Source organism: Henckelia pumila, chromosome 1 (assembly GCF_033568475.1).
Source record: "Henckelia pumila isolate YLH828 chromosome 1, ASM3356847v2, whole genome shotgun sequence".
In the NCBI taxonomy this organism is placed as follows: domain Eukaryota; kingdom Viridiplantae; phylum Streptophyta; class Magnoliopsida; order Lamiales; family Gesneriaceae; genus Henckelia; species Henckelia pumila.
Window position 1 is genome coordinate 162,344,716 of NC_133120.1, and position 26,960 is coordinate 162,371,675.

General features: G+C 35.8%; 1 protein-coding gene across 1 annotated transcript; it reads right to left on the reverse strand.

Annotated features, from left to right (window-relative positions):
* Positions 1-3,175: 3,175 nt before the first annotated feature.
* Positions 3,176-8,286, reverse strand: LOC140890276 (ribonucleoside-diphosphate reductase small chain A). The gene is made up of 9 exons (XM_073298041.1): positions 7,873-8,286; positions 6,580-6,740; positions 5,787-5,835; positions 5,570-5,696; positions 5,316-5,381; positions 5,100-5,216; positions 4,488-4,650; positions 4,146-4,216; positions 3,176-3,631 (listed from the first exon to the last, which is right to left on the reverse strand). The coding sequence occupies exons 1-9, from the start codon at positions 8,042-8,044 to the stop codon at positions 3,517-3,519; spliced, it is 1,041 nt and encodes a 346-aa protein (XP_073154142.1). The 5' UTR covers positions 8,045-8,286; the 3' UTR covers positions 3,176-3,516.
* Between the last annotated feature and the right edge of the window lie 18,674 nt (positions 8,287-26,960).

Consider the following 26,960-nt stretch of genomic DNA (forward strand, 5'->3'; position numbering starts at 1 on the left):
CAACTATATAATTTGATCACAAAAGTGGACCTTCAAGATTGTAGCTAGCATGCATGTACAAAATATCCAGCTAATGTAAGGTCAAAATCTAAGGTCGGTAGAATTCGCGTCCCAATAAGAGAGTGTTTGCAAAATATTATGCTTTTGTAGAAGTGATTAAATTTATAGTAATAGATTATAAAAAAGTTAAGAAAAATCAAAAGTTGGGAGTGTTTGAAAACAAATGTGAAAATCTAAAAATCAAAGTTGGGTAGTGTTTGATAAATAATTGATTAGAGTGATTTTAACGTTGACATTTTCTATTAGAATCACTTTTGGAGAATCATAATCACCGTATGACTAGCTTTTGAATTTCAATTAAGTTAAGAATAAGCTAACACATAATCTAGGTTTAAAAAACACACAAAAATAATTTTTTAAAGTCAAAATCTAACAATCACTTTTTTTTTTTTAATTGCAAACACTTCCTAAGTCTTCAGTCCAACTAAATTTGTAGCTTGGAGCATTCACTGCTATACCAAAAACATAATTAAATTAAAATTTGAAATTATATAATGATTTGAAGTTCATATTTTTTCTATATACATGGGCAACCTCCCTAATCAAACTTTTCTTCAAAGCAATTGTTTTAGTATACTCGTGAAACCGAGCATGTCATCTTGACCTAGTTCCTATTGTGAATCGGGTACAAATAATTGTATCAAGAATTATAGTTGTCTCCCAAGGGTATATGAGTTGATGGAATACGTGAGCGTTTGATTAGCTCTATATTCTTGGTATTTTGTACGTTCGTGATCTTGTTAGATTATACTTAATTAGGGAGAGTCATAAATAGTATAATATCTAAAATTGAGTAGATCATATAAATGATACATAGTAGTGTTAGAATTTTGATCTCAATTTTGATTACAAAAATCCATAAAATTAATGACGAAAGACAAACACAAAAATAACAAGATTTATAGTGGTTCACTCTCGATATGAGAGCTACATCCATTTATCGCCATTGCAAATTTCCACTATAATAAAACCAAGAAAACAAAAAAGAATTTTACAAGAACATATCCTCTCTAAGAACCTGTTTCTTGTTCCTCTCAATCTCTCTATATATGAATGATCACTTAACAACGGCTACCAACACCTATAAATAATATTAAAGTTACATTAATGAATATATGTCAAATATCTGAAATACTCTTAAACAAATAATTAGACTTCACACAATATTTATTAACAAGTAGGAAAATGCTGGAAAATTGATAAGATCATTCTTGAAACAGGAATTGAGCATAAACTATTTATCTAAATTCCCCTTTTAACCATGTATTTTTTTTAAAAAAATAAATACATATTACATTTTCAAAGCATACTCTATAATTGGATTGCCTATAGTTAGGTCACCCGTTAATATCTTCACGCTCCAAATGTTCATTCTTGAACATGTGGAGTGTGTAAATATATATCTCACATCGGTTGAATAGAGATCCTGGGATGTGTTAAGATATATCTCACATCGCTTAGATAGAGTTCCTATGAGTAGTTCAATATATGATATTGGATAACCCTTCTCTCTTGAACTAACTTGGGATTGAGTTAAGTCTACATCCAAATAGCTAGATTACTATTACAAGAATACAGTTGAGGACAAGAGTTGTTTGTGGCATAGTGTTGTGTGAGTTGAAGAAATGAATTAAAAACAAAGATGGTGGGGTATGTTACAAGCTAAGCTTTGACAAGTACAATAATGGGGAATGCAAACTCAGGATGTGACTAACTAAATCTCCTGCATCACAATATTCTCTTTTTTTAACCACAAAGCGGACACATAAGTCTAAAGACTAATGTTGGTCGGATAGGGCTTGATTTTTTTTTTTTCCTATTTGGATCGAGACTATATGGTGATATTCTATGCGACACCGGGAGAAATATTCTTCTTTCAACATTTTCTCCAGATGTTCGCGCAAACATTAAAAAAAGCATGTGGATCTCATCAGTAATTTTTGTGGGTTTTTAACTTGATGTTCGCGCAAATATCTAAAGAAAAATGTGATGTATATCTCCTGATGTAGCATAGACTAACCGGACCATGTATAGTCGAATTCACACAATTATCCATGGAGAAATCAATTATTGGTAAATACATTTTTAACAAGTACTCTTTTTGTTAGAGAAGTTTTAATCTGCCCAACAAATTCCTGCTCATTTCGTGCCCGACCACTAAAATCCAGTGGCGGGTTTTAGTTGTTTTAGTTTTTGATTTTCGCACCACTAAAAGTCTAAAAATACGACACCGGGTTTTAGTAATCGGGCACGAACTGAACATCATTTGTTGGGCAGTTGAAAATTTTTACTTTCTATTAATAGAAATTATAGGTATGTAGCGGCTTTGAATGATTCGGATTAGAAACTTGAAGTTAGGAGTATATTCATTGTTTTTTGTTTTGGAGATGGTGTGTTAGGATTGTATGTTACATTATCGTCTTGGAGAAAGAATCTTACATTATTGCTACAACGTTTTTCATGTAGTCGATGTCTTGAACTGAACATGTAATCTTTTAAATTTTGCTTTCATTCTTCTTTTATTCAGTTGTCTTTGTTTATTTTTCTTGTTTTGTCACTTAGATAAATATTAAGCATATTATAATCCTCTTTAACCTGCGGTTTTGAAGGAAGACCAACCCAGAGGAAGAAGGTAAACCTTTATTCTCCATCTATAATTAACACTAAAAAGAAAAAAAAAATTTATTTTAGTTTATTAAAAAATTTTAAAAATTTTATAGATTAAAATTATCACGGACAAATGTGTCTAAATTACTTTCATATAACTTCACCTAAGTTTTGTCTGCCTAAAAATTTATTAACCTTAGGTACCCTTTTATCTCCCAATTACAAATTCTCCAAGTTCATCCTCGTAGATACCAGTCAACCATACTTGTTCCACCGTTGATCTCTTGCATGTTATAAGCTTTTTAGATTTTTGTTTCAAATAAAACAAATTCAATGGATTGACTTAATATGAATACTCCATTTGTTTTTAATTTTTATGCATATTTTCCACCAATATTGTAGAGCAAATTGCTTAAATGTCGTCCAAATTATTGCATGTACCGTATCTCAATTTGTTTTATTATTTGATAGACAAAAGAAATGTTTCACAATATAGACAATAATCCAAGAATCTTATGTACCGGTCCTCCTAGTATTCTGCTATTTGCTGGTAGATTCATGGACATTGAACCAATTCATAATACAAGATAACTTAAAATGATTACCGTATATTGCAAGAAGAAATAAACTGTTTGGTTAAAGAGGCAAAACTCACATATCACGATAATTGCACATTCGTTCAAGAGAGCAACTAAATCGATCCTAGACCGGCTCAAAATTCGCATCTCTATATATATTCAAAATACTCCATCTATATGTCATCAGAACTTTCGAAAACCAATGCATATAATATTTGGATGAAAGATTCAGCTTCAAGTTGATACTAACGCAGAGAGAGAGAAGTGGATACTAGAAGTCTTCATCCATTTTGAACTCGAAATTCTTGGAGCCATCTCGCAAGTTTGACATAACAGAAGCCTTCTGATAATCTCCCACCCTTCTCTCAAAGAAGTTGGCTTTTCCTCTGCATTAAGATGAACCTATGAAACTACTAGAAGGAATTTTAAAAAACAACCGATAGTTGACGCTACATGATTGTTTGGATAGTCAGGGGTATGAACAAATTTGGTACTGAGTGATGTCACTCGATAGATTATACTGCCTACCCCGTTCCAGACATGAGTTCATGGGATTGAAAGAGAGGGAGAAATGCATTTAACGTAAATTAACCTTAATATGCACATTCCACAAACACTGCTCTGGGGGAAAAAAAGATGAAAGCAAGCTTGTGAGAAACGAAGTTATGTCATGCCAATACGATTCATATGCTTTCACGATTTGTCCTATTGAACGTGCCACATGGCTTAACAATAAAACAAAAATAAAACTAGGCAATAAAACCTATTGTTTAGCAATGCATATCGTTGGTTTTTATTCAACACCAAAAAAGGCGTTAAAAGATTGTGTAACGGCATGTTAGGCAAAATACTTTATGGTGTTACCAGAAGTTTAAATAGTTTAAGATTTATAGTACTTACTGCAAGGATATGAACTCCATCCAATCAAAAGGGTTTTCCACATTGTACTTCCTTTCGTACCCCAAAGCAACCTGAGAGGTAGAATAACATTTATACATTTCAAAGTCTTTTTTGGCATTGTGGGTGACAGAGCACAAGCACACATGTGAAACCCAGGTCCACAATGGTCTGGAAAATGGTTCTAAACCTACATGATGTATTCATCCAGCATCTACCTATTTTAGCAAAACAAGAAAGGGTGTGAAGTAATTGCAACTGAATCCTGTCTCATTTGGGTGGGCCAGGTGTGCCTGGAGCGTGAAAACATGTGCATTTGTTTGTGTGCGAGAGAAGGAAAGATACCAGAAGTCTATCAGCGACGAACTTTATATACTGGCTCATTAACGTCGAGTTCATGCCAATTAATGCACATGGGAGGGCTTCACAAACAAATTGTGTCTCAATTTCAACCGCTTCATGGACAATGAGATGAACTTTTTGCCAATGCAATTGCTTCTGTAGTAAACTGTAAGATTGAATCAAAGGGAACTTCATACACCACCCCAAAAAAATGCCATATGTAGAGATTGAAGAGCAAATAATATGACAGATATTTAATATGAAGAACTTGATAATAATTTTCCAGAGAGTATTATCTGTACAAAGATATTCTTTTCACTACCCTAGCACTCAGGCTAGTCCCACTACCAAGAACGAAAATGACAGAATGCTGACTGCCTTCTTTTTTTCACATTTTATCCTCCTCACTACTTGGGCCCTTTTTAACTCTTCTACTGTAAACTTGTTTAATAATGGGCCTAGTACTCTCCTCAGAGCCCACTCCATTTGCATCCATAACACAAAGTTACTTGAGTGGTGCCCAAGGTAGAGTTTTCAAACAATCGAATATTTTCATAGGGAACCTGATTTTCAAAGCCAAAAATCTAACTTTTGAAGCAAGAAATTTTAAATAACCTGTATAGGAGGCAAGCAAAGTCGCAGTGGAGACCCTCGTCTCTAGAAATAAGTTCATTAGAGAATGTCAAACCTGGCATCAATCCCCTCTTCTTAAGCCAAAAAATCGCACAGAAGCTGAGAATAAAGAAAAATGTTAAATTTTGGGAAGGATGATAAAAGAAGTACCTTTATGTAAGCAAATCAGGATGGGTACAAAATCTTGTAGTTGTATACCTCCCCGAGAAGAAAATCCCTTCTACGCAAGCAAAAGCAACAAGTCTCTCAGCAAATGACCTTGAACTGCATATGGAATTTAGCATATATTACACTTCATCTAAGCTCATTCCAGTAAAGATGTAAATATAAAGTTCCCCCAGGGCTAATTTGTTGTGTCAATTAAGTTCCATTATCAAGAAACTAATACATAGGGCAGCAGTAGCCATTAATAATTACAGTAACTGAAAAAAGAATATATTATATAGCACTACCTTTTAATCCAATTCAAAGCCCACTGAGCCTTTTGTGCTACACAAGAAATGTTTTCGATTGCATTAAACAATCTATTCTTTTCCTTTGAATCCTTGATGAAAGTTTCGAGAAGCAAGCTGTACATCTCTATAAAGAAGTTTAAAATATGACAATCAGGAACCTCAAAAATGAAATGCTAGGAAAATGGTCATTAATATCTCACTTGCAGAACTCTACCAGAATGTATATTTTCCATAGCAGTTTGAAATCCATAAAATGCTCGAGCCTATACATAGGAAGAAAAAAATCAGCCATCTATAACCAATATTGGACTTATTTTTTTGAGTAAAATTAAGTTAAATGACTGATAATCCAGCAATCAATAACACTCTGCCACTGAAATCAATTTTTGGTAATAAGTCTTCAATACCATATAAAAATTAAATATGACAAATTCTCTCAAACAAAGAAAGCTTTCACGAACAAACATTAATATCTCATCTCAGCAACCGAAATCGTTAATGCTAAACGATATCAAAATGCAGTTAGCCAACACAACACCAAAGTTCTAGTTTGATACAGGATTCCTGTTGGTTTGGTTAGCAGGCTGCTCCTAATCACAATCCAAGCGTACTCCGAGAATTCACAGGCCAATTCTGGAGAAAAATCGAGCTGTGTCAAGGGTGGTGAAACCTTCATGTTCTATACTTCTTTGAGCTTGCTGACTTTAGGATCTGATGGGGTGAAGTGGTCTATTGTGGCGCTTGGGACGGATCGGTTCGATCGGACAGACCCGGAATGGCAAGGATTTTACCTTCGCATTCTAGTCTTTTAAACTTAAGAATGATTCAGAAGTCAGATAATCAATTGTCATATAGAGTATTGGTTCATTGTAAACGTTAAGAATCATTCTCACTGTATGAAAATAAAAGTTGCAAAATAGAAATAAAGAAACGTCGAGGAAAATGACTTTTTTGAAAGAGAAAAAGTGCAAGAAGGTAAAGCAGGTAAAATTTTTTCGATTAGTCACCTCAGGAATTTGAACATCTGTTAAAAATCTGGCAGCTAAATTTTCCAGAACAATCCCATCTGCAGCAGCAAAGAATGACAGCACATGACTAATGAAGTGTTTTTCAGATTGAGACAAAGTTTCCCATTGCTGCACATCCAGTGAGAGGTCAACCTCCTCGGCTGAACCGCAATTAAAACAAATGTCAACACGATTTCCAGCATGAGAATGCAGGGTATAAAATATACATCGGATCTAAGAAGTGAAAGGCGGAAAATTGAGCATGTGATCAGTAAAATGTAGTAAATAAAAGAAAGTAGTTAAATAACATGCCAGTTGGTTGGAACGAAATCTTGAGCAACAAAACATAAACTACAGAGACCAATACATCCATCAGCTGTTATGATACTGAACAAATACCAAAGACGCCAGGTCATCTCAGACCTCAGTAAGCAGCAGCCACAATAGATAGATACCATCAACCAACACTTATACAAGTATATCCAATAAAAAGCTGACAGCAATCATCTAACTATATCCTGTCAATATTTTTTTTTTTTTTAAAAGGCAGACATGAGAGATGATAATAAATCCTTCAGGTTGAAAACAGGAATATATCCTTCCACCTCCCCTTAATGTCAGAATTATAGAAAAAGTCACAAAATAAGCCTCTCCAGTTCCTTCTCCAAATAGTTTATAAACTAACACGAACAGAAAGAAAATATAACTAAAAGAACACATGTTGGCACCTACAAGCAGAGGTAATTTCGGGGGACCAGTCACCAGAGCTATAAATTTTTTGCTCAAGGATACCTCGTCCCCACGAGATCCACTGTTTCCGACAAGACAGCGTATGTTTGGTGTAAGGGACAACGTAATATACCTAATAGACAATAAGGGGGGAGAATTTGTGAATAAGACTAGAAATCCAAACTTCGACAAGATAGGCAAACACATTCCATAAACTGAATACACCGTTCAAAAATATGGAGAATAAGATTAAACCTCCAAACTTGTATCATATTATCAGACAAAACTAATGAACTGAACAATAAATATTTGTACACACAAAAACAAATGCGAGCCCATCTCACTGTGTACAAACCAATCCAGTCATTTTCATGAGCGAGTGATCAGGAATACAGAGCGAACGTAACATGAAACAAACATGGTCTCGCCAAAAAAAAATAAAAGCGAACACTTTCAAGACCTGAGAACCTCGTAACGGAAACATTGCACCATCCCACATAGCCAGAAAGACAGTTGCACGTATATCTTCACACATTCAATTCAAGTACATGAAATATAGATTACCAGTCCAAAAACTGGCTTCTGCTTTCTTGTACATCTCCCAAATCTGGGGATATTTAATAGGGAACATGCAGAACCTTTGGGACTGCTCCATCAAAATAGGTTCCTCTTCTTCCTCGATTCCCTTCTGCTCCCGCCATTCCCTGCCCGTTTCATCATTTCTCAAAGAACCCATCTTTTCTTTCAGAGAAATGAATAAGATTAAGCAATATCCTTATCTATCCCTTCTCTTGCGGAGAAGTAGAGAGAAAAAACGAAAACCCTACACAGCAGGCAATTAAAAGCGACGGGTTTCGGAAAATTGTTTCCCAACCGCCCTCGAGAAATTTGTCCTTTCGCATCCTTTTTGTGTCAAAAAAACTCGAGATTTCTTGCCAGATTTTTTAATTTTTGCATGGCCAATAAAGTTTCAATCTTTTTTCGTTGGGAGAGCGACGTTTGATTAACACTGATGATTATTTTATCAAATCAAAGGTAAATTGGGATAGAGATCAAATCGCCCAGTAATCTCATTCCAATGATTTACAATTTATTAATTAATAGCATTTATTTCTTAACTATTTCTACATTTTAATATACCATTTTAATAAAATATCGGTTCAACCGAAATAAGTTAGTAATCAATGGATCCATTTAAACGAAAAAAAAATTGTTTGATTAAATCGGTAGTTTGATTTTGGGCTAATTGCATCCACACTTTCTGTGAAAAGTCTAAAAAGCATAAAATCCCTTAAAAATATTAATAGGCTAATGCATCCCTCAGTTTTTTAAAATGTAGCACATTTCACCCCTATGTTATACAAACTCGGGCACATTTATACCCTTTCATAGGGGTTTTTATGCTAATTTTTTTAAAACATAGGGTCTAACATGCTATTAATTTTACACAGGGGGTTTTATGCCTTTTAGATTTTTTACAGGAGGTGTGGATGCAATTAGCCCAGTTTGATTTTATTTATAAAATATCGGTTTTGATTTAATCGATTCATTTTCGGTTTGAATTTAAAAAGTGGTTAGATCTATTAAGATTTTTATGTGTGTATAAAATAAGATTATCATAGGGCCTAGCTTTCAAAGTGATTTTTTGTGTTGGGTTTTCTTTGAAACTTTGATACCGGGCCTAAACCAACATCACCCAACTTTAGTAAAAAAAAAAAAATTTTAAAAATGGTGGATGAGACTTGGGAGGACTAATTTGAAAAGGCCTTGATTTAAAAAAACTTGTTGCTTTGGTTTCAATTTTAGTTCTTCATTCACATGATGATGTATGTACTATGCAATGTCATACAAATGCCTCTGCAAACCGAAACTTCACTTTTTGAATCAGCGTGAAAAGACGCTCTCTGGAGTTTTTATGTCAGGGATATAGATCGATTAATAAATATTTTTTTAAAAGAATTAAAGTTATCAAAAATAAAAGATATACGACTAAAATTAAAATATGTCGATATAGATTTAGACCAAAATTACAAAAAAGACGTCATACAAGACCAAAGTTTCAAATTTTCCATGTCTAAAATAACTAGTTCAATCGAAACTATGTACTTGATTGATTGCTCATGTGAATTGCAAGTGTCTGTAACTTGCGCAACTTGCATGTTTCAAATTCTCATTCTTTGCAAGTTGTTTTCCCCGAAGGATTCCCACAAATACAAATCTTACTCATGGACAATTTATTTTTCTTTTCCGAGAATCAACCAAACTTCATTAAGAAAGATCATTCGAAGCTACATCCATCAACCATGATGCTTTCAATCCAACACATGGGTGAAGGGTGAATAACTGCAAAATACTCCAGTTTATGAGCCTTTTTTTTTTTAATCGAAGCGGCCTGTTGTGATGGGGGGTTAGGCCAACTCCAACTTTTTTATTTCGAAAATAAAAAGATACAAGAGAGGGAGACTAGACCAAAACTCTCAAGAACTCCCAGGAGTTACAAATTAAACAATTTTTGAATTCCTCCTAATATAAGGCAACCCGGAACTGTTCAGCCTGCAAATTCCTTTAAGACGCCCCTGGACGTGTTCAAGACGAATGGTAGTTGTTCCAACTTCAATCCCCAAGTTAGTCAATTCATCTGCAGCAGCATTGGCCTCCCTATAGATATGAGATTTCTGACAGGAAAGCGATGCAAGATCTATTGAATGTAAGTCAAGATATGGGCAAATTCCCAGCATGTTATGTCAGGATTGATAATGGAAAGAGCAGCCATCGAGTTGGCCTCGAGCCATAAAGGGAATAAGTTATAAAGTTTATAAATCTGGAGTCCCTTTAAGATAGAAGTTAACTCTGCTCGAGTACTAGTACCGACTCCAATATATTCATTGATGCGATCATGGATAGCTCTCAAAGCAATCAAGCGAAGAAAAAATGGGATCGCTAGAGTTGTCGCGAGGTCCAAAAACGAGGGGATGGAGCAAGAAGTTTAAAGAAGCGCTTCAAGGATTCGCAATGAATTATCAAGAAGTGTCTAACAAAATATCGTCAAGACTATAAGGATTTGGAGAGCATTGCAACAAAGTTGAAGGGCATTTTAACATGATTCGAGTGCAAGAAGATCAAGGAGAAAGAAATCCGAATTTATTATACAATCATATCGAAATAACAGAGTAACAACAGTTCAAATTAAATACTAAAAGCCAACACCGGAACCAATCTCCACCACAGCTGCTAAACTGCAACTACGGTCTCCCTTAGCCTCCTGCTCCATCAAGTCTGAGACTTGCCCCGTAGAATAGGGTGTCCAAAAATAGTACAAGAACGTGAGCATAAAACGCTCAGCACGAGAGTATGAGTATACAAATACTATATGAGCATGAATGCAAGTGTACGGGTATTGATAAGCACGAATCTTATAGCTTATTTGGCATTTTATTTTGTCGTATTTGTGATTCTCTGACATTTTTATTCCGATTTTTTTGCTTAAATCGTCATATTTTCTGTGTTTGTAGGGTTGACTAAGATTTTAGAAGACTTGAATAGTGAAGAAAAAGTCAAATAATTCGATGTCACGTTGGAACTTGGCCAGAGAATACGAAAAAATCATAAAAGTTTGAAGAAATTAGTACACGGACCCTGTGCATGTTCTGGAAGGGGGTCTGTGCACCATCGAATAAAGAGGAGATCATCACAAAAAAATACACGGACCTCATACACATTCTGGAAGAGGGTCCGTGCATTTTGTTTAAAGGAAGGTTTCGATCCCAAAATAATGCACGGACCCCGTGCATCGTTTGGAATGGGGTCCGTGCAGCTTCGTAAACTGTTTGATGCTGGAATTTAAATACACGGAGCTAGGAACGGACCATGTTCGGGGTCCGTGTATGTCGCAGATTTGGAAAGAATTATATTGCCAGAATTTGGAAATTTCGAGACTCTTTTATTGGAGGTTTGGATACTTATTTTGGACGAAAATAAGGCTTTTTAGATGGAGATATAAAAGAGATTCAGGCCCTAATTGAGAAGGAATTTTGCCTTTAAAACTTTTGCCAGATTTGAGAATTGACGGCTGAGAGCAAAACGAAGAACACAAGCAAGATTCAGCACCATCGCTGAGATTTTCTTTATTCTTCTTTTTCTGATTTATTTATGTTAAATTCAAACATGAGATTTTGTCTTTTTTTGATATTATGGAGTAGTCGTCCTTTGACCGGGGCCATGATAGGGCCAGACTATTGATTTTTGTTCATGGAATGGATTGATTGATTTTTTATTTATGTAATATTTATTGATTAATATTTGTGCATAATTCTTGCTTTTAATCTGGCCAATTAATTGCATGTATATTGTTCGATCTGGACTTGAAAAAGAAGAGATTGAAATTAGCTTCAATATATTAATCAACACATGGTTAAACCGACTAGAAATATATTCGGTTTCAGTGTGCGATTTTAGGAGAAAGCTAAAATTCCATAACTCGTGAATGCATTTTTGTTTAATTAAATTCAATTAGAAATAATTGGACTGTTAAATGAAAATAGAATTATTAATTCTAAAAATAGATTAATAATTATTCTAGGGAATTTCGTCGTGAATATGAATGATTCTTGCTTGATTAAATTCAATACGTGGAAATTATCGATGTCTGGTACCGATGTGTGTTCCTGATCATTTTCTTGAAATTTGAATTCATCTTAAATTTATTTTGCCATTTTAATTTAATTAAAATTTCTGCTTTAGAATAATTTATTTTATTTTAATTAGAAGTTAATTCATAAAATCCTTCATTTTATTTAGCCTAGATTAAGTTAAATAATTTATATCTTAGTATTTAAACAGTAATCTCTGTGGGATCGACTTGGGCTGCGCGGGCGCGCTGGGGCTTCGAAAATCTCTATTTTTTTCTTCTTTTCTTGCTCCAAAGACCCGGAATGGTGACCTCTCAAAGTCTTGATCACAATATACAATAAAAAGATATCCGAAAATAATTCAATCGAGTATAAAATGCAACAAGTTTGAAACTTCCAAATATTCAACAAGTTTTCAACATTTATTTAAAATCATTTGATTTCTAGACCCGAGCTCCACTTCTACTCTCATTTCAAATCTTTAAGGTCCTGTAAAGCTTGACCCCGAACCTCCTGTTGCAATGCATACACACAAAACAAAGCAACAGCCGGAAAACCGATGAGTATAAAAACCCAGTATGAATGACAGAAACAAATGAGCATTTAAACATCTCAATGATATCAATATAAATCCATAAGTAATCTCAAATGGATAATGCACGGGTGAAATGCATGCTCAAGAATCTGGGGTTATCAATTCTCTGATTCAGTCTGAATCTTGGTCTTAGGGATCCCAAGGGAAAAAAAAACACAACATCACCACCTAATCTCTCAATCGGGTTGGGAGTTGAGCTTCTGAACCTCGGACTTTGGCACTACTATATAGAATTTTCTGGTCATGGAAGTTGCTCTACATTCCATGCCACTCAAATATAGAACCAAACGTACGCTGCAATCTAGGAAAGTCTGCCATTAAATCTGAACAAATCTGGCTCAATATGAATGAGATGATGCAATTCAATATATCAAAATCTTTGCTCAGTCAGAGCATCTCATCTCATATATCAAATCATTAGCATGAATCATATATCGATAATCATCGAATAAAATCAAATTCATAATTTCATGTTATTCAATCAATTCATATAATTCAAATAATATAGCAATTAAGTGTGTGATTTTATTGGGCTCGAGAATCTCAAAATCTTCTCGAGGATTCAATCCCAAGATCTTTATTGTCTATCCATACCTCAATTTCAAGTCCGGAAATTCTCAAGTCTTGAAAGCTACATCAATATGAAATTCATATCAATTTTTTGTTCGATCCAAAAATCGCATTTCAATCAATATTCAATCCCAATCCTGATCGAACTAGAACCACTCGATTTCTTGCAGTTCCAATTCAATAAATTCCAATTAAAATTTTGAAATGGACAACATTATTTCTCAATATCATTTCTTGTCATTCTTGCTAAATAATCATTTAACAATTTCTTCAAAATTCAACCCGACGGCTTAACGTCAAATAATCTAGTATTTCCAAAATTCCAAACACCAATATTATCATAATTCCATCACAATATCATCATCAAAATCATCTCTAATTTTCGAAAATCATCATCCAAAAATTCCAAAAATTCCGAAAATACTTCAAAAATTAAAAACATGTTCAAACGATGATATTTTCTCAAACCGTCTTAGATATACCATCTCTATTATCTCAAGAACATATTTATCCAACTAAAATTCGAATCCAACAGCATCTCAAAATTAGAAATTGGTAGAATTTAATCATACTTACGTAGAAACGTAGCCCTTGTTGCGAGGATCGCAAAACCGTGCTCAAATCAAAATTCTACCGGTTGGATTTTCTTGGATCGGAGTTTGAAATGATCGTTAATGGTGTGAGCTCCTTAGTTTATCTCCTCTCGGTGGTTGCTGAGTGAAGGAGACAATGAAAGAATGTATCCCCACTAATAATTATTCATTTATTAAGTATTTTAGAATTTTGCAATTTAGTCCCTGAACTTTCCCCAAAATTGCAATTCAGTCCCTGATCATCTGTAAATTTCAATTTCAGTTCTCTAGTTTATGAAACATAGAATTTAATTCCAATTCTCATAAACTATTTAATTGGGTATTTTTCGGGGAATTACAATTCCTCCCATCTAATAAAAGATTTCGTCCTTGAAATCTCAAGTATATCCCAATAAATTACATTGGACTGAAATTACAATGCAATAAATTCAAACAAAAAGCTCAGGATATTTCTGTCTCATATTCTGCTCTAATTCTCAAGTTGTTTCTTCCACGTCGTGTCTACTCCACTGTACTTTAACCAATGGAATCAACTTATTTCTGAGTTGTTTATCTTTTCTGTCCATAATTTTTATCGGTCGTTCAAAGTAGCTCAAAGTCTCATCCAGTTCTGCCTCATCCGGTTGAAGCACGTGGGAAGGATCTGGTTGATACTTCTTCAACATGGATACGTGGAATATGTCATGAATACCCGATAGGGCTGGAGGGAGAGCTAATCTGTATGCTAGGTCACCAATTATCGAACTCTAAACAACTCGATTTCTTGCGATTACAATTCAATAAATTCCAATTCAAATTCTGAAATGGACAACATTATTTTTCAATATCATTCCTTGTCATTCTTGCTAAATAATCATTTAACAAATTCTTTAAAATTCAACCCGAAGGCTTAACGTCAAATAATCTAGTATTTCCAAAATTCCAAACACCAATATTATCATAATTTCATCACAATATCATCATCAAAATCATCTCTAATTTTCGAAAATCATCATCCAAAAATTCCGAAAATACTTCGAAAATTTAAAACATGTTCAAACGATTGTATTTTCTCAAACCGTCTTAGATATACCATCTCTATTATCTCAAGAACATATTTATCCAACTAAAATTCGAATCCAACAACATCTCAAAATTATAAATTGGTAGAATTTAATCATACTTACGTAGAAACGTAGCCCTTGTTGCGAGGATCGCAAAATCATGCTCAAATCAAAATTCTACCGGTTGGATTTTTTTGGATCGGAGTTTGAAATGATCGTTAATGGTGTGAGCTCCCTAGCTTCCCTCTTCTCGGTGGTTGCTGAGTGAATGATACAATGAAATCATGTATCCCCACTAATAATTATTCATTTATCAAGTATTTTAGCATTTTGCAATTTAGTCCCTGAACTTTCCCCAAAATTGCAATTCAGTCTCTGATCATCTGTAAACTTCAATTTCAGTTCTCTAATTTATGAAACATAGAATTTAATTCCAATTCTCATAAATTATTTAATTAGGTATTTTTCGGGGCATTACAATTCCTCCCCTCTAATAAAAGATTTCGTCCTCGAAATCTCAAGTATATCCCAATAAATTACATTGGACTGAAATTGCAATGCAATAAATTCAAACAAAAAGCTCAGGATATTTTTGTCTCATATCCTGCTCTAATTCCCAAGTTGTTTCCTCCACGTGTCTACTCCACTGTACTTTAACCAAAGGAATCAACTTATTTCTGAGTTGTTTATCTTTTCTGTCCATAATCTTTATCGGTCGTTCAAAGTAGCTCAAAGTCTCATTCAGTTTTGCCTCATCTGCTTGAAGTACGTGGGAAGGATCTGGTTGATACTTCTTCAACATGGATACGTGGAATACGCCATGAATACCCGATAGGGCTAGAGGGAGAGCTAATCTGTATGCTAGGTCACCAATTCTGTCTAGAATCTCATATGGCCCAATATATCTTGGTGATAACTTACCTCTCTTTCCAAAACGGACTGTACCTTGGAAAGGAGATATCTTCAAGAATACATGGTCAACTGGTTCAAAACTCAAGGGCCTGCGTATGACATTAGCATACTTGGCTTGTCTGTCCTATGCTGCTCTCATTCTTGACTGAATCAACTTTATCTTATCTGACATATCACTGATCATATCTGGCCCAGTCACTGGTACTTCTAAAAAATCATCCCAAAACAACGGAGATCTACATTTCTTACCATATAACTCCTCAAAAAGAGTCATCTCAATGCTTTCTTGATAGCTTGTTGTTATAGGAAAATTCAACAAGTGGCAACGAATCTTGCCAGCTGGTACCAAAATCTAGTACCACAGCCCTCAGCATATCTTTTAAAGTTTGGATAGTCCGCTCTGACTGTCCATCTGTCTGAGGATGATAAGTTGTTCTTAAGTGCAAACGAGTACCAAGAGATTCTTGTAAACTGTGCCAAAAGTGTGAAGTGAATCTAGGGTTTCGATCTGAAACAATAGACTTTGGCACACCGTGTAATCTCACTACGTCTCGGATATAAATGTTGGCCATCTGATCATGTCGGTATGTCATCTGATAAGGAATAAAGCATGCAGACTTAGTTAGTCTGTCAACAACTACCCAGATTGCATCGCATGCATCCTCTCGGGGACTTTGGTAGTCTAGTGACAAAATCCATAGTGATGTGGTCTCATTTCCACTCTGGAATTGCTAAACTGTGCAATATACCACCCGGTCGCTTTCTTTTTGCTTTCACTTGTTGATAGTTTAAGCATCGGGATACAAATTCTTTTACGTCTGCTTTCATATTTTTCCGCCAGAATTGACTTTTCAAGTCATTATACATTTTTCTGCCGCCTGGGTGTACACTGAATTTACTGTAATGAGGCTCTTGCAGAATATGCTGTCTCAATTCTAAAATATCTGGCACAAAAATACGGTTATTTACAAACAAAGTTCCATCATCACTGATCTGGTATTCTGACTGATGTCCAGATTTGACTTTCTCAACTGAACTCTGGATGTTCTGATCAGATTTTTTTTGCTTTTTTAATTCTCATCATTAATTCTAGTTCTGCTTGGATTGCAAAAGTTCTGATCGGTTGCATATCTGTCTCGAAGTCCAAACCAGAAGTACAACAATTTTCAACCAATCTAGACACACCCATCGTAGACACAGACAAATTGCATACCTTTCTACTCAAGGCATCGGCAGTTGCGTTAGACTTTCCTGAATAATACTTAATCTCACAGTCAAATTCTTTCAGCAAGTCTAACCAACGCCTCTGTCTCATGTTCAGTTCTGCCTGAGAAAATAGATATTTCAAACTCTTATGATCAGAAAATATTTCAATGGTCTCATCGTACAAATAATGGCGCCAAATCTTCAAGGCAAAAACAATGGCTGCCAGTTAAAGATCATGTACGGGATATCGGGTCTCGTGTGGCTTCAATTGTCTTGATGTATAGGCTATCACATGGCCTCTTTACGTAAGCACACAACCCAAACCTCTGTGAGACGCATCACAATAAACGAAAAAACCACCTGTACCTGATGAAATAGTCAATACAGGAGCACTGGTCAGTCTCCTCTTCAACTCAACAAAGCTTTTCTCACAGGCATCTGTCCAAACATACGGAGCATTCTTCTGGGTTAATTGGGTAATAGGCTTCGCAATGCTAGAAATCCCTCAATAAATCTGCGATAATACCCTGCTAAACCCATAAAACTGCGTATTTCAGGAACAGAAGTAGGTCTAGGCCAGTTAATCACTGCCTCGACTTTACTGTGATTGACTGCAATCCCTTCTCCCGAAACCACATGACCAAGAAATACAACTCGGTCCAACCAAAACTCGCACTTGGACAGCTTGGCATATAACTGTTCTTGTCTCAAAATCTGCAAGATAATCCTCAAGTGCTCTGTATGTTCAATATCATTCTTAGAATAGATCAGAATATCATCAATAAATATCACAACGAACTCGTCAACATACTTCTGAAAAATTCTGTTCATTAAATCCATGAACATAGCAGGAGCATTCGTCACTCCAAAAGGCATAACCAGGAATTCAAAATGTCCGTACCTGGTTCTAAATGCGGTCTTGGGCACATCTACCTCTCTGACCCTCAATTGATGATATCCTAATCATAATTCAATCTTCGAATAAATGGAAGAACCCTGTAATTGATCAAATAAATCATCTATTCATGGCAAAGGGTACTTATTCTTTATCGTGGCTTTATTCAATTGTCGATAGTCGATACATAATCTCATCGACCCATCTTTCTTTCTTAAAAATAGCACTGTAGCACTCCAAGGTGACACACTCGGTCTAATGTATCCCTTGGCTAATATATCTTCAAGTTGCTCTTTGAGTTCTTTAAGTTCAAGTGGTGTCATTCTGTAAGGAGCCTTTGAAATAGGTAAAGTACCAGACACCAATTCAATACTGAATTCAATCTCACGGGTTGGAGGAAAACCTGGAATTTCATCTGGAAACACATCTGAAAATTCTTTCACAACTGGAATGTCTGCTAATTCTGGGCTAGATTTCAGTACATTTACTGCATAGACCAAGAATCCTTCGGCACCTCTTTGCAGTAACCGTGTCATAGTTAGCACTGAAATCAAAGGGATCTTAGCTCTAGAACCCTTACCATAAAATTTCCAGTCGTCTGTCATCTCTATTCTAAATCTGACAACTTTATGGAAACAATCCACTGTAGCCCTGTACTTGGTCAGTACATCAATGCCAATAATACAGTCAAAATCAGACAGATCAAGCACGATACCATCAAATTCTATCACGTTCCCTTCAAATTGTAGTTCACAACCTCTAGTAAATTTCACAGATAAATTTCCTCTACCCAACGGTGAAGAAATAACAACTTCATAAGGTAAAGGCTCAGAGGGTAAATAATGCAGCTCAATAAATCTCTCGGCTATGAATGTATGAGATGCACCTATATCTATCAATACATAAGCAGGATAACCAGAAATAAAACATTTACCTGCTATCACATCATCTGGTGCAGCCTGAGCTTGATCCTCAGTGAGTGCATAAACCTTAGCTTGTTGTCTAGGAAGCTGATTCACATTCTGGCTTCTCCTTGATTGTTCTGATCTGGCCTGTTCAGAGGTTGGAAGTTTGAGGTAGGTCTTGAAGAACCTATACTTTGCAACATCTTAGAACGACGTTTAGGACACACCTTAGCAAAGTGTCCCACCTGATGGCATATATTACAGCTACCTGAAACTCCTCTACACTGATCACTAGGATGTCTTCCTCCATACTTGCTACAGTACACACATGAGTACCCTGAACTCTGAACCAAACCAGACTGTCTCGGTCCACTGAAACTTGATGAGCTATTACCTTGTCTCTTGAACTGTTTCCCTCTAGGTTTGAATCGGTCTTTTCGATCTTTACTGCTACCACATCCTTCATATCTGCTCTGTTGCTGGAATTGTGGTTGAGGGGGTGGCAGTGTCTATCTCAAGGACTGAAGCATGAATGAAGGCCCTCTCTATCTCAGGATTCCCGCTTCTGCTCCCTTGGCTTTATTAAGGGCATCACCAAAATTATTCGGTCGTCCAGCATTGACCAAGGTAAAGATGTCAGGATTAAGATCATTTATGAATTGATCAGCCTTAGCCTCTTCATTCTCAGCAATATGAGGATAAAATCTCAGCAAGCTCGAGAACTTAGCAACATAGTCCTCGATGTTCAGTTCTTCATGTCTCAGACTAGCAAATTCTGCCCCTTTGTCTTTTCTGTAAGAAGTAGGAAAGAACCTCTGGTAAAATTCAATTTTAAACACACTCCAAGTGATTATGATACCTCGATTCTCCAAGGCTTTCTTAGTTGTCACCCACCAACTCTTGGCTACGTCAAGAAATTGATGAAAAATCTGTCGAACTCTACGTTCGTCAGAATAGTCCAATGACTCAAATAATTGCTTGATGTCTTCAAGCCAACTTTCACATTCTATGGGATTTTCTGTTCCCTTCAGAGTCGGTGGCTTAAAGGATTGGAATCTCTTTAGTAATACCTTCATTGGTGTAGGAGTAGTATCCATAGGGTCGGCTGCAGCACTGCCCTGTTCAATTTGAGGTATTCCTACTGTTCGTGGGACTTCCCCAGTCTGAGGTGCTTCCTCTGTACTAGGATTGTTTCTTGTCCTACGAGGAGCCATTCTCTGATAATAGAATATTAATGTATAAACAGTTAAGATATCAAAAATATCATTTCAATATCTCTCATTTTCTGCTCTTTCAATTCAATCATGCTCAATTTCTTATCTAGAATCATTCTGATTTGTTCTTGAAATTCTCAAAATGAATCGTTCTAATTCACTGTTCAATCATGACATGCTTTACAATTAATTCAAAGAATCAAGTAGTAACATAATCTTAAAGCAGTTAATCATGCTTGCATGGAATTCATGTAATCATGAAATGTAATCAATCTCATGCGAAAATCAAATCAAGAGGACTCGATCTGCCCCGCTCTCAATCTTCAATGTACTCAAGGTATCTCAACCTCGCTCTGATACCACCTAATGTGGAGACCTCGGGGGCAAATATTTAAAAATAATCAATATGACATTTGGCGACCCATGTCTTACATTTGGCGACACAATAACGCGTCGCGGAAAGATTTTTTTTTTTTTTGGAGGAGGCGCGGGCGCACTGGAGCTTCAAAAATCTCTATTTTTGTTTCTTCTTTTCTTGCTCCAAAGATCCGGAATAGTGACCTCTCAAATTCTTGATCACAATATACAATAAAAAGATATCCGAAAATAATTCAATCGAGTTTAAAATGCAACAAGTTTGAAACTTCCAAATATTCAACAAGTTTTCAACATTTATTTAAAATCATTCGATTCCTAGACCCAAGCTCCACTTCTACTCTCATTTCAAATCTTTAAGGTCCTCTAAAGTTTGACCCCGAACCTTCTGTTGCAATGCACACACACAAGACAAAGCAACAACCGAAAAATCGGTGAGTATAAAAACCCAGTATGAATGACAGAAACAAATGAGCATTTAAACATCTCAATGATATCAATATAAATCCATAAGTAATCTCAAATGGATAATGCATGGGTGAAATGCATGCTCAAGAATCTGGGGCTATCAATTCTCTGATTCAGTCTGAATCTTGGTCTTAGGGATCCCAAGGGAAAAGAAAACACAACATCACCACCTACTCTCCCAATCAGGTTGGGTGTTGAGCTTCTCAACCCTGGACTTTGGCACTACTATATAGAGTATTCTGGTCATGGAAGTTGCTCTACATTCCATGCCACTCAAATATAGACTCAAACGTCCGTTGTAATCTAGGCAAGTCTGCCATCAAATTTGAACAAATCTGGCTCAATATGAATGAGATTATGCAATTCAATATATCAAAATCTTTTGCTCAATCAGATCATCTCATCTCATATATCAAATCATTAGCATGAATCATATATCGATAATCATCGAATAAAATCAAATTCATAATTTCATGTTATTCAATCAATTCATATAATTCAAATAATATAACAATTAAGTGTGTGATTTTATTGGGCTCGAGAATCTCAAAATCTTCTCGAGGATTCAATCTCAAGCTCTTCATTGTCTATCCATACCTCAATTTCAAGTCTGAAAATGCTCAAGTCTTAAAAGCTACATCAATATGAAATTCATATCAATTTTTTGTTCGATCCAAAAATCGCATTTCAATCAATATTCAATCTCAATCCTGATCGAACTCTAAACAACTCGATTTCTTGCAGTTCCAATTCAATAAGTTCCAATTCAAATTCTGAAATTGACAACATTATTTCTCAATATCATTCCTTGTCATTCTTGCTAAATAATCATTTAACAATTTCTTCAAAATTCAATCCGACGGCTTAACGTCAAATAATCTAGTATTTCCAAAATTCCAAACATCAATATTATCATAATTCCATCACAATATCATCATCAAAATCATCTCTAATTTTCAAAAATCATCATCCAAAAATTCCAGAAATTTCGAAAATACTTCAAAAAAGAAAAACATGTTCAAACGATGGTATTTTATCAAACCGTCTTAGATATATCATCTCTATTATCTCAAGAACATATTTATCCAACTAAAATTCGAATCCAACAACATCTCAAAACTAGAACTTGGTAGAATTTAATCATACTTACGTAGAAACGTAGCCCTTGTTGCGAGGAATGCAAAACCGTGCTCAAATCAAAATTCTACCGGTTGGATTTTCTTGGATCGGAGTTTGAAATGATCGTTAATGGTGTGAGCTCCCTATCTTCTCTCCTCTCGGTGGTTGCTGAGTGAAGGAGACAATGAAAGTATGTATCCCCACTAATAATTATTCATTTATTAAGTATTTTAATATTTTGCAATTTAGTCCCTGAATTTTCCCCAAAATTGCAATTCAGTCCCTGATCATCTGTAAACTTCAATTTCAGTTCTCTATTTTATGAAACATAGAATTTAATTCCAATTCTCATAAATTATTTAATTGGATATTTTTCGGGGGCATTACAACTACGGATCTCCAAAGCCGATGTCACTGCTTGGACAACCATTGAAGAATTCGAGTAAACCCAAACATTATTGAAATCCCCTCGTAGCAAGTAACAAACCATGAAAAATGGCATTGAGTTCAGCCGTCGCCGCCAAATTTGTAATGCGAATACCCATGGCTGAAGCAGCGCGGATATTACCTTGATGGTCCCTTATGACTTTTCCCATACTAGCTCGACCACTTATCTCATTGTACTTTGCGTCTACATCGAGTCGCAAATGCTTCACCAGAGGTTTCTTTCATTTCTTCTCATTTGCTTGATTTGTAGTCGTAGGCTTGATGAAACCCATCCTCCAGACTGCACGAAATTCCTCTAAACATGCACTCACCCAATCAAACTTAAAATAAAAGGATTGTGTCTTATGATCATGTCTGAAGCAACAGTGCTCTTTCCAAATAGCCCAGACAAACATCACAAAGCATTCAAATTCAGAATTAGATAAGACCTCCCTCACGTAAATCCCACAATCTAAAAAATACATCATACTACATTTCTTCAAGTTTCATCAAAATTCAGTATCTTTTCACACTTCACGAATCAATGGGCAAAATATTAAACAATGATTGGTAGAAGCAAAAGACGTACCACATAAATAGCAGCTACCATTCACAGGTAAATGGTGCCGAAAAAGATTCATATCAATAAGAATATAGTCATGAGTTGCACGCCATAAAAATATACGAGCTTTCTGAGGAATGCTAAGCGCCCGATTTGTTTCCAACAAAATTCCAAAGCATAAGAAAATTGAAATTCCAAAGGATTAAAACAACCAATTTCAAGAAGATATCCCGATATAAGAGAATATTGGTCTTTCGCTCCCCATTTTTAGTACTGAATATCCTCCGAATCTTGTCGACTTAAGGGAATATCAAGAATGCACTCTGCTTCAAAGGTTGTAAAGTTCTCATGAATAGCCTCTTCACTCCATGTTCGTTGATTAGAAATAAACTCTTTCACTAACATCCTCTCTCGTAAATTCGAAAATTTCCTCCCACTTGCCAGTTTTGGTATCCAATTATCAGTCGAAACTTTAATTTTGTGACCATTTCCCACTCTCCACGACCCACATTATGCCTTTCTAGATAATATCTCGACTCCAAAGAATAGAACTCCAAATGTATATGATGGTTTGGAAACCACCGTGTCTTCCATAATATCCACATTTTTTAAGTATTGTTCTATAAGGACTTGTACCATAAGTGATGTGGGTTCTCGGATCATCCGTCATACTTGTTTAGCAAGCAGGGCTTTATTAAACTCAAAAGATTATGAAATCTCATACCTCCATAATGTTTTGTTATACATAATCTTCTCTAACGTCCCCAATGCATACCTGCCCCACTCACCTTTCGAGCTCCACCAAAACTTGGCACAAAGCTGCTCCAACTCTTGACATAAGGATATCGACAGTTTGAAACAAGACATTGCATAGGTTGGAATGGCTTGCAATACAGATTTAATGAGTGTTTTCTTACCCCTTGCGGAGAAAAACCTCGAGGTCCAACCATTGATCTTTTTATGTAACCTTTCCTTTAGCCTCGAAAACTGAATTCTCTTATTTTGAAGAGAAAATTTGGGCTAGCCAAGGTAGAGTTCATGCCTTCGAACAACTCCAATAGAGAAGAAACGATGTATAACACTGATAGAGTTTGGTGCCACACTAGTACTGAAGGTAATAGCAGATTTTCATAATTCAGAAGTTTCCCAGACTCTTTTTCATATAGTTGTAGACAAGAGCGTAGTTGAATACATTCATGTTCAAAATCTCGAAAGAATATAAGACTGTAATCTACAAAGAACAAAATAGTAATGAATGGGCAAGATGACGCAATCTTAACACCTTTGAATCTTTTTGTTGCCTCATCTTTGGAAAGGATTGCCAAGAGTCCTTGAGCACAAATGGTAAACAAATAAAACAAGAGAGGGTCATCTTGACGAAGCCCTCTTGTTGGAACAAGGCTGCCATATATTCCTTGGTTGACCCGAATAGAATACGACACCGATGAAATGCATCTAAGGATCAGATTCACAAACTCCTTTGCGAAGCCAAATTTAAGCATAATCGCCTCAAGAAATTTCCGTTCCACACGATCATACGCTTTACTCATATCTAATTTGAGCGCTCCAAACCCATGTTTTTTGTTCTTGTTATTAAAAATCCAATGCATGCGTTCAAATCTGATAATAACATGGCCAGCAATCAATCACCCCGACACGAAGACACTTTGATGATGATCAATCACTTTGGCCACCACTGGTCTTAAACGATTTGTGATTGCCCGAGAGATAATTTTATAGCACATATTACAGATACTGATAGGGCAGAAGTCTTTCGGAGTAGCGGGCTCAGGCACTTTTGGATTCAAAGTAATGAGGGTATAGTTTCAATAAGAAATGTCACCCCAATCACTCAAAATTTTGAGAACAGCTGTCGTGTCTCCTTGGCCAACAATATCCCGATTTTGCTAAAATAAAATAGATGAAAAATCATAAGGACCCGAGGCTTTGGAACGATGCATATCAAATAGGGCTTTACGAACTTCATTTTCTGTGTACGGGGCATACAATAATTCATTCATAGACTCAGTCACGACTGGATTAATACTTGATAAAATTGACTCAATCTCCATATTAGAAGGGTTGGACGACATGAAAAAATTAGCAAAATATTCCAACAAGATATTCTCCATATCATGTTCCTCCGAGCACCACTCTCCTTCTTTGGTGTATAGCCCTTTAATATCATTCAACTGTTTACCCTTTGAGGCATATGAGTGAAAGAATTTATTATTACCATCACCATGTGCTAACCAATTTGCACGTGCTCGTTGGCTCCAGTGTATTTCTTCTTGCATCACCAATTTTTCAATTTCACTTTCCAAACCAAAAATACGTATCAAATTTTCCTACACAATATCCGAATGTAACAAATCTATCAACTCCCGACGTAGAGATGAGATTTTTAGAGGCAAATCAGAGAAACTCAGGCCTGCCCAAGCATTAAAAACTCTACTGAACTGGGATAATTGACAAGGTAGATCATCAACATGTCCATTTGTCTAACACTGTTCCATCACCGAGTTGAAGTCTTCCTCCACCATCCATTTATGTTCAAACATAAATCTCTTAGGACCTTTCCGAAACTGATTCTCATAATCCTTTTTCATAAACCAATATAAGACGATGATCCGAGTTGTAATAATCCAGGCGATTAACTTCTGCATACGGAGAAAGCATTTTCCAATCAAAATTACACAGAAATATATCAGTTCTTTCAAAAATAATCTCCTCATTGTGCCTACGATTGGACCAAGTGAATTTGTTCCCTTTGCATCTCAGATCACGCAGCTTGCATGTATCAATCACATCTCGAAAAAGCATTTATCTGTGCTGGAGATCGCAAAGAACCTCCTAATTTTTCACTATCAAAAAGAATTTCATTAAAATCCCCACCTACTAACCATGACAGATATTGAAGATTATGCAGATTATATAAACGTGCAAGGAGATCCCAAGAGAAATTTCTAAGACACTGACATGGATTACCATAAAACCCTATAAATCTCCAAACATTAAACTCATGAGTTACAATACCATCAATATGGTCGGGAGAGTACGAGAAAATGAAAAACATCACATGGTTCCTTCTAGAGCAATACCAAACCTCATTTTCTACCCATGCAATCCACTGAAAAAGTTCCCTTGTATCCCAACCAAGTTCTCCAAGTCTCATATTGATCCTTAAGTAATTTTGTTTCAGAAATAAAAAAGCAATGAGGGGTGACTTTTGGAAACCAGGCACCGCAATTCCTGGAATGCTCGTGAGTTCTCAAGCCCACGCGCATTCCAAACAAAGCAATTCATAATTTTTTGCTGGTTGTATTGGATATGTAGTGACCCACACCGTGATCACTTACTAATCAGAAATTAAGCATGCATTATACAAATCTTAAGCAGAGTAAAAGCATAAATTGAATAATTAAATACCAGAATAAAACCATTTAGTGGTCAACTTTGCATTCCTGCCTTGGTCACCACCTAATCTCCTCATTCTCAGGAGAACTACCTGCAATATTCCCCATTGAATGGGGTACCTAGACAATAGAAAAAATAACCGGAAGTGAGCATAAAATGCTTAGTACGAGAGTATGAGTATACACTATTAAATGTGCATGAATTCAAATGAACTGGGTACCAAGACACTCAGATCAATAAATAAGCTCATAGACCGGGCTCAGGATATATAGCACGCTGCGCCGTAGCCTCAGGAGGTGGCTCATATACTCAGTGGATAATGATGACCTGATACTAATAAAAGTGTCCAACCATAACTCATGTGACCTGACACAAGACTTACGTATCCAACCATCCACAAACTCGTAGGGTGAACGCCCTACTACAGGATACTCATAGGACAAAGGCTCAAAATGCCCATGTATCATGTATGCAACATACAGTCGTGACATGTTATATCAAATAAAAAATGCGATCATATAATACATGCAATCACATAATACATGCATACTCAATCTGGATATCTCGAATAATACTTTCGTACCTTACTAAGACAAATCCTAGAATCTCTCCTCTAGGTCCAAGCCTACCATGCATCACTGCAATACATAAATATCATGTATTATCTAGCATGTCAAACAACACCTAACATGCTCTAAAAGCCTTAATTACACTAAAACATACT